This window comes from Seriola aureovittata, chromosome 18 (genome assembly GCF_021018895.1).
Source record: "Seriola aureovittata isolate HTS-2021-v1 ecotype China chromosome 18, ASM2101889v1, whole genome shotgun sequence".
In the NCBI taxonomy this organism is placed as follows: Eukaryota; Metazoa; Chordata; class Actinopteri; order Carangiformes; family Carangidae; genus Seriola; species Seriola aureovittata.
This window is the reverse complement of record NC_079381.1, coordinates 24,770,985-24,780,000: the sequence shown is the minus strand read 5'-3', so window position 1 is coordinate 24,780,000 and position 9,016 is coordinate 24,770,985. Positions and strand designations below refer to the sequence as shown.

Here is a 9,016-nt window from a genome sequence, read left to right as displayed (position 1 = left end):
AGGTGGACTGAGGACTAAGGTGGACTGAGGCGGACTGAGGACTAAGGTGGACTGAGGTGGACTGAGGCGGACTCACCGATCATGGGCTGGATGGTTGCCTCGGCGACCTTGATGAGCTGCTGGTAGATCTGGATGGAGAGGTCACTGAGAACCTGCCGGTACTCGGCCAGGTCAAAGTTCTTCAGACAGTGTTCGTTCTGCTTCACCGTGTTCTGAGTCATAAACACCTAAACAACAACAACAACAACAACAACAACAACAACGAGTCATACATGGTAACATGAAGACACTGGACCGACTAATAGGATGTCAGGATGGTAACTCTATGGCACCATGACAACCAGGAGCTGGTTTCACAAACAGACTGTGACTCTAAAACAAACTCATGAATTCATCTGCTCCATAAAGCAGTTTTGTTCTTCAGACAGACTGCGGTGCAATGAATTCTGGGTAAATTAAGACTTTTTTCAAATAAAAAAAATGGCAGACTGAGGAACCAAATCCAGCCACAACAGTAAAAAGAAAAACAGAGTGCATCATGGTCCGTGAGAGTGTGGCTGACCTCATCTCCACTGTACTGCTTCAGACAGTGGAGCAGACGGCTGGTGTTGGCGAGCCAGAAGGACGTCATCTCGAAGTCCTCGTTGTTCTTCTGCACAGGAAGTGAAGACAGGAAGTGTTTAAAGACCAGTGGTTCAGCAGAAGGACACACACCTGTGATGGAAGCGACTCTCACCTTGAGGACCTTCTTGATGGCGTTGATGGTGGAGGTGAGCAGAGACTCCACCTTCTGGTCGTCGTTGATGTAGTCGGCGTGGCGGATGCACATGAAGAGAATGTATGCCGGCAGACAGGGGATGGTGGCTGACACCGTGTTAGGCTTGATGTCTGAAAACAGACATACTGTCCCTTTAAACACATGCTGAGGTCAGAGGTCAACAAACCAGCTGTGACTCTTCATCAACACCCTCAGGCTGAGGTGGAAAAGTCTTTTCTCTCCTGAAGCTTCAGACTGAGAGAAAAGATCTTTAGTCTCTGAGCAGCTTCATGATCAGAGTGAGGAGAGGAGCTTCTCTGCTTCCTCTCTCATCTCCTCTAGGAAACACTGGAGCTTCCTTTACCAAAGGAAAGGAGACGTGCCGTCCCACAATGCCTTGCTGCAGCAACATTTAAAACCACAGCAGAGCCACATGAATGTAGAAACAACAGAGCAGCTGTTTCTGTCTGATGGACTGAAGCTCAGATCCATAAATATAGATTCATTCTTTCTATACATTAATGTTGTTTCACTGAATCCTCCCATTGTGGAAAAATAAAAAATTTAAATAATATGAATTTATCTACCTAAGAAATGTATAGAAATATCAGGAAACTATAAACTTCTGTCTGAATATCATTTATTCAGAGTTCATTATTTCTATTTAATTATTGACTCAACTTTCTCTGTTTGTCTTTTCCTTTCATGTTTTTCTTATTTCAACGTGTCAGTTCTGTTTGTTTCTGTGGTTAAAGGAGGATTGATACTCCAGGTGTTAGAAATAAAGTCAGGTAAATATAAATTTCAGTGTGAGTTCAGTCGCATTCTTTCTTCATCACGTCTTTGACCTCATGACGTTTTCCACTGAGGTCGAGGGGACGAGGTCAGAGAGGAGGTCATTCAGACTTTGACCTCCTCAGCACAGAGAGGGAATGAAAGCAAACCATAAGACAGAACCATGATGGAGAGAAGATGGAGGACTGAAGCGGACTGACCTGTTATCAGAAACTTCACCAACAGAGCCTCGTCCTCCTTGTAGAACTCCAGCATCCCCTCAAAGTCCTTCTCCTTCCTCTGGACTGTGACCTGCCGACTCAGTTCAGGTCTGGACCTGCTGGTCTGAGCGGCCGCATGAGAGGCTGAGACACAGAGACAGAGAGAGAGAGACAGGGAGAGAGACAGGGAGAGAGACAGGGAGAGAGACAGAGAGAGAGACAGACAGACAGAGAGAGAGACAGGGAGAGAGACAGGGACGAGTCAGTCAGAGACAAACTTCAGTCTGAGCTTCAACCTTCACCTCCAGCGTGTCCTCACCTTCTAACTCCTGAACCTTCTTCATGTAGATCCTCAGCTGCTTCTTCAGCTTCCTCTCGTTCTTCTCCAGTTTCTCCACCAGCTCCTTGAGGTCCTGCAGACACAACACACACACTTTATAAAACCTGTGTGTAAGGTGAGTCAGGTGAGTGAGGTGTGTGTGAGGTGTGTGTGAGGTGTGAGTGAGGTGTGTGTGAGGTGTGTGTGAGGTGTGTGTGAGGTGTGTGTGATGTGTGTGTGAGGTGTGTGTGAGGTGTGTGAGGTGTGTGTGAGCCGTGTGTGAGGCGTGTGTGAGGCGTGTGTGAGGCGTGTGTGAGGTGTCTGTGAGGTGTCTGTGAGGTGTGTGTGAGGTGTCTGTGAGGTGTCTGTGAGGTGTCTGTGAGGTGTGTGTGTGTGTGTGGTGTGTGTGAGGTGTGTGAGGTGTGTGTGAGGTGTGTGTGAGTTGTGTGAGGTGTGTGTGAGGTGTCTGTGAGGTGTGTGTGAGGTGTGTGTGTAAGGTGTGTGTGAGGTGTCTGTGAGGTGTGTGAGGTGTGTGTGAGGTGTGTGAGGTGTGTGTGAGGTGTCTGTGAGGTGTGTGAGGTGTGTGAGGTGTGTGAGGTGTCTGTGAGGTGTGTGTGAGGTGTGTGTGAGGTGTCTGTGAGGTGTGTGTGAGGTGTGTGTGAGGTGTGTGTGAGGTGTGTGTGAGGTGTCTGTGAGGTGTGTGTGAGGTGTGTGTGAGGTGTCTGTGAGGTGTGTGTGAGGTGTGTGTGAGGTGTGTGTGTGAGGTGTGTGTGAGGTGTCTGTGAGGTGTCTGTGAGGTGTGTGAGGTGTGTGTGTGAGGTGTGTGTGAGGTGTGTGTGAGGTGTCTGTGAGGTGTGTGTGAGGTGTGTGTGAGGTGTCTGTGAGGTGTCTGTGAGGTGTGTGAGGTGTGTGTGTGAGGTGTCTGTGAGGTGTGTGTGAGGTGTGTGTGAGGTGTGTGTGAGGTGTGTGTGAGGTGTGTGAGGTGTGTGTGTGAGGTGTCTGTGAGGTGTGTGTGAGGTGTGTGTGAGGTGTGTGTGAGGTGTGTGTGAGGTGTGTGTGTGAGGTGTCTGTGAGGTGTCTGTGAGGTGTGTGAGGTGTGTGTGTGAGGTGTCTGTGAGGTGTCTGTGAGGTGTGTGAGGTGTGTGTGTGAGGTGTCTGTGAGGTGTGTGTGAGTGTGTGTGTGTGAGGTGTCTGTGAGGTGTGTGTGAGGTGTGTGTGTGAGGTGTCTGTGAGGTGTCTGTGAGGTGTGTGTGAGTGTGTGTGTGAGGTGTCTGTGAGGTGTGTGTGAGGTGTGTGTGAGGTGTGTGTGAGGTGTGTGTGAGGTGTGTGTGAGGTGTGTGTGAGGTGTCTGTGAGGTGTCTGTGAGGTGTGTGAGGTGTGTGTGTGAGGTGTCTGTGAGGTGTGTGTGAGGTGTGTGTGAGGTGTCTGTGAGGTGTGTGTGAGGTGTGTGTGAGGTGTGTGTGAGGTGTGTGTGAGGTGTGTGAGGTGTGTGTGAGGTGTGTGTGAGGTGTCTGTGAGGTGTGTGTGAGGTGTGTGTGAGGTGTGTGTGAGGTGTGTGTGAGGTGTGTGTGAGGTGTGTGTGAGGTGTGTGAGGTGTGTGTGTGAGGTGTCTGTGAGGTGTCTGTGAGGTGTGTGAGGTGTGTGTGAGGTGTCTGTGAGGTGTGTGTGTGAGGTGTGTGTGAGGTGTGTGTGAGGTGTCTGTGAGGTGTGTGTGAGGTGTGTGTGAGGTGTGTGTGAGGTGTGTGTGTGGTGTGTGTGAGGTGTGTGTGAGGTGTGTGAGGTGTGTGTGTGAGGTGTCTGTGAGGTGTCTGTGAGGTGTGTGTGGTGTGTGTGAGGTGTCTGTGAGGTGTGTGAGGTGTGTGTGAGGTGTGTGTGAGATGTGTGAGGTGTGTGTGAGGTGTGTGTGAGGTGTGTGTGAGGTGTGTGAGGTGTGTGAGGTGTGTGTGAGGTGTGTGTGAGATGTGTGAGGTGTGTGTGAGGTGTGTGTGAGGTGTCTGTGAGGTGTGTGAGGTGTGTGAGGTGTGTGTGAGGTGTGTGTGAGGTGTGTGTGAGGTGTGTGTGAGGTGTGTGAGGTGTGTGTGAGGTGTGTGTGAGGTGTGTGAGGTGTCTCTCAGCTGTTTCCTCACCAGGTTGTCGTTGGTGAGCCGTGTGATCTCCTGCTGGACGCTGTACTCCACCTGTGCCTCCGGAGACAGAGACATGGTGTGGTTGAGGATCTCCTGCTTCTTCTCGATGTCGTCTTTCAGCAGCTCGATCTGAGTGTGAAGAGCCTCCAGCTCGTCTTTGTGCTGCCTGGACTGAGACTGCAGCTGCGCCTCCAGCAGCCTGAAGGACCAGGTTAGAGAGTGTAAGTGTCTAAGGTAACCTTTACCTGCCTGACTCAACACACACTGTTACCTGTAAGACCTGAGAGCACACCTGAGTCTAATACAGTGTAGCAGCTAACATGCTAATTTGTTTGTTTAATGATACTTTTCAAGACATGATATATTTTGCATAATGTTAATATATTGACACCAGCAGCTCCTGCCTCATGCTCATCGTCATGGAAACTCTACAGACACAAAGAAGCTGGTGATGCTGAACGTCCAGAGGACAGTGAGTGAAAATAACAAGCTGTTACTGTAATTAAAGGTTAGAATAAGAAGAAAAACGAGCAGAAGAAGAAGTGAAGCAACAGAAACCTGGCCACTTGTTTGAGGCCCTGGTAAGCCAAACCCAGCTCTCCATCTTCATTCAGATAACACCAGTCCTGTTGGTTACTGGTGTCACAGGAGGAAGGGGGGAGGAGGAGGAGGAGGAGAGAGGAAAAAGCAGATATTGAGAACGATGCAGAGAACAGAGAGGAAGCAGACTGCAGCTGTTAGTCAGCAAGAGAAAGTATCAGCATCTGTCAGCAGAGACTCAGCATATCACCACACAGTCAACAGGCCAAACAACACTGCTCATGTTCCTGTGATTCTGTCTGTGACTGTCTGTACTCACATGTCACTGTTATCACCATGAACTGATCATATGACCTGACTCTATAGAGATGATGAAGAAGAGTCACTTACTTTTTAGAGTCACACAGTCCATGATACGCTCTGAGAGCCTCCTCTTTGTCCACGGGTTCTTTACTGTTCTCCACCTCAGGAACATTATTACTCTCCTCCTGAAACACAGGGACATGATTCCTCTGGTGAAACACAGGGTTCAATTCAGGGGACACTTGTTTTTACTCTTCATATTCACAGGTTTACTTTGATAAACAGTATCTGTGTGTCTACTCCTGCAGAGAACCTGCAAACACAAACATCCACTTCTATGCAGACGATACTGTCGTTTACTGTTGTACACCACCTCTGTTTTTAACAGTGCTCAACACACTCACTGATTTGAAACTGATTCTAAATGCTGAACCTAAACTTATTATTTTACCTTTAAAGTTTTATATTATTTTGTTCTCCACTACATCAGACAGCCCTGGGTGACACCACACTGTAGAGGGAGTGTTTTCACATTGAAACTTACTATATGTTGGTTCTTCTCCTGTAGCTGGGCCGTGCTGACAATCTGAGTCCTGAGGATGAGCACCTCCTCCTTGCGGGCGTCCAGCTCCTCATTGGCTGCTTTCAGCTGGCTGAGCAGCAGATTGTAGCTGTCCTGCAGCTCATTGGACGAGTTGTTTTGAGACGCACGTTCAGCGATGGTCTTCCTCAGCTCGTTCAGGTCGTTCTTCAGTTTCTTGTTCTCTGACTCCAGCTCCTGCCTCTGCAGTGTCCAGAGGAGAGGGAGGAGTTTACATCAAATTACCCTTGCATCATTATTTATGATTCAACTGTTTGAACCTTTGTTTGAGTCTGACGAAACTACAACTAAATCCTTACATGTGGATGTTACGGCTGAGTGCCTGAGATCAGACTGAGAACACACCAAGGAACAGATATGTTTTTACCATCTGAGAAACATTTCTAAAATTCAATCTATTTTATCTTTTACAGACACAGAGATGATTTTATCTCGATGCCTCGACCGCTGCAGCATTTCACCTGCCTCAACCACAGATCTATGAATCAGCTCCAGACTGAACAGAACTCAGGAGAAGAGACCATCTCACACTGGTTTTATCCTCCTGACTGGCTCCCTGGATGTTTTAGATCTTACGGTTGAAGCTCTTCACGGCTCTCTCCATGTTTTATATCTGACCTGTGAACAGCATGTGAACCAGCTCGTAGCCTCAGGTCTCTTGTTGTTATTGGAGTCAGTAATCTCTTCTTAAAAAAACTTTTATCATTGAACTTTTCCTGATTTTACTTCATTTTATTGACAACTTTTTATTTTTTTATTTAATTTATTTTTACTGATCATCCTCTTGCTGCTGACGCTGCCTTGGTTTATTTACACTGAGACATTTAAATTGTATTTCTGATTTGTTGGTTTTATTTGTGATCTGCCTGTTTTATTTTGCTTCCTTGTGTAAAACACTTTGAACCATAGGTTTAGAAAAGTCTCTATAAATAAAGATCATTATTATTATATTGTTAGAAACATGTGCCACAGTCAACAGAACCACGTGAAACAGCTGATATTTATATTATTAACTTATTAACTATTAACTATTATTATACTTTTACAACTGGTTTCCATGATTACACCTTTCCTGACACGTTCCAGTACTTTCCCTTCAGCCAACACTTCCTCTCCAGTCAGAGTGCTGCCTCTGAGGTGAGGAGGTGATGGACGTTTATAATGCGAGAGAAGAAGAAGTAATCAGGTTCATACCTTCAGGTTGTTGTAGGCCAGATCTGCAGTCTCCTGCTGAGAGGTGGGACTCTTCACCTCCGAGCCCTGAGAGAGGGAAACAGGAAACAGATCAGGTCCTCGTCAGCAGCTGGAGAGCTGACAGGACTACAGGACTACAGTGTGACAGGACTACAGTGTGACAGGACTACAGGACTACAGTGTGACAGGACTACAGTGTGACAGGACTACAGGACTACAGTGTGACAGGACTACAGTGTGACAGGACTACAGGACTACAGTGTGACAGGACTACAGGACTACAGTGTGACAGGACTACAGGACTACAGTGTGACAGGACTACAGGACTACAGTGTGACAGGACTACAGGACTACAGTGTGACAGGACTACAGGACTACAGTGTGACAGGACTACAGTGTGACAGGACTACAGGACTACAGTGTGACAGGACTACAGTGTGACAGGACTACAGGACTACAGTGTGACAGGACTACAGGACTACAGTGTGACAGGACTACAGGACTACAGTGTGACAGGACTACAGGACTACAGTGTGACAGGACTACAGGACTACAGTGTGACAGGACTACAGGACTACAGTGTGACAGGACTACAGTGTGACAGGACTACAGTGTGACAGGACTACAGTGTTACAGTACGCCTACATGAATAAACAGTGATCATAAATCCTCACCCGGCGCTTGGCGAGCTCCTCCATCTTGTCCACGTTGAGCTGCAGCCTCTTCCTCTCCTGCTCCAGCTCTCGGACTCGTTTCTGCAGCTTCATGAACAGACTGATGTCCATCGCAGCTTTCTCCACCCCCAGCTCCTGAACACACCATGTCACATTCACTGACCTCAGAACACCTGCTCTGCTTCCTGTCTCCGACATCTCCACGTTACGGATCGTTAGGTTTTATCAGTACTACGACTTTTACCAATAGTGCTTACTGATCAAGTACTTTAACGGTTCTCTTATAGGTTCTGTGCTGGAGCCTCAGACTTAATAAATATTGGTAAATATTATAACAACTTATTCAAATGGAAAGAGACTCACAAAACAAACTCCTCCCACTTCATCGATGACTTTAAATCATGTCCAGGTAATCAAGTTCTCTGATTGACTCACCTCCACCAGCTGGACGGCGTCCTCAGTGTCTCCGACCTCGGAGGTGGAGATGGATGGGTAGTTAGAGTCCGACTCCAGGCTGCTCTGATTGGAAGGGTTCCTCCTGTGGCCGGGGTGGAACTGGAGGATGATGGGAGACAGAGTTTAATTCAGTGAAAACATTTTAATGTGCTGTGTAATCATCATCATCATCATCATCATTCTCTGCTCCGTGAATCAATTTCCTGTCTGACGTTTCCATGGTAACAGCATCACATGAAATTATCAGTGATGAAACTTCCACGTCAGACTGAAGCTACGTCACCGTTCATTCAACAAACTGTCAAACTGATGGAGGCCCTGTAACCATGGATACAACTGTGTGACACTGTAACCATGGAGACGACTGGAACCTCAACATGAGACCAGTTCTCTTAAATCCCTGGACCAGAAAATATCTGTGATGTCATGATGTGTTTAAGAAGTGGAGAGTGTCACAGGAGGTCAAAGGTCACAGGAGGTCACAGGTCACCTTGGTGAGGGACAGCTCCTCCTTCACGTTATCGTATCTCTGCTCCAGTCTGGAGAACTCTTTGAGGAGGTTCTGGTACCGCTGCCTCTCTGCGTCCAGCTCTGCCCCCAGAGACTCCTCCCTCTGAGACACACTGCTGCCGTCTGATACACAAACACAAACACACACATTATATAAATATAATCCCCATGAACTTTAAATATTCATATTTCATTAACATTAATATTATAAATATAAACAAATCAAACATGTTTATAAAGTGAGAATGTTTCTGTAATAAATAATACAAACACTGTGACTGAACGAGACCTGATCTGCATCTCTCTCTCTCTCGCCACCAGGGGGCAGTACTCAGTGAAATACAGAGGTGTACACCTGTGGAACACACCTCCCTCACTACCTGTCTCTTCTTTCTTTCTTTCCAGCGAAAAAAATCTAAATAATGATTCATTGCCCCACCCACCCTGACCAAGACAACTAAATGCCCCCAGTCCAGACCCAGAACCAGACCTGGACCCTGATCCAGACCCAGAACCAGACCTGGACCCTGATCCAGACCCA

The 9,016-nt window shown here is 47.3% G+C and overlaps 1 protein-coding gene across 2 annotated transcripts in view; it reads right to left on the bottom strand.

Annotated features, from left to right (window-relative positions):
- Positions 1 to 9,016, bottom strand: part of myo5b (myosin VB) — a 51,506-nt gene that overhangs the window by 10,149 nt on the left and 32,341 nt on the right. For both annotated transcript variants that reach the window (XM_056403175.1, XM_056403176.1), the window contains exons 24-35: positions 8,456 to 8,598; positions 7,945 to 8,064; positions 7,510 to 7,644; positions 6,836 to 6,901; positions 5,585 to 5,824; positions 5,128 to 5,225; positions 4,198 to 4,396; positions 2,072 to 2,165; positions 1,753 to 1,896; positions 737 to 888; positions 563 to 652; positions 77 to 227 (exon numbers count right to left, since the gene is read on the bottom strand). In XM_056403175.1, the coding sequence (XP_056259150.1) occupies positions 77 to 227; positions 563 to 652; positions 737 to 888; positions 1,753 to 1,896; positions 2,072 to 2,165; positions 4,198 to 4,396; positions 5,128 to 5,225; positions 5,585 to 5,824; positions 6,836 to 6,901; positions 7,510 to 7,644; positions 7,945 to 8,064; positions 8,456 to 8,598 (1,632 nt within the window). The remainder of the gene's footprint in view (positions 1 to 76; positions 228 to 562; positions 653 to 736; positions 889 to 1,752; positions 1,897 to 2,071; positions 2,166 to 4,197; positions 4,397 to 5,127; positions 5,226 to 5,584; positions 5,825 to 6,835; positions 6,902 to 7,509; positions 7,645 to 7,944; positions 8,065 to 8,455; positions 8,599 to 9,016) is intronic.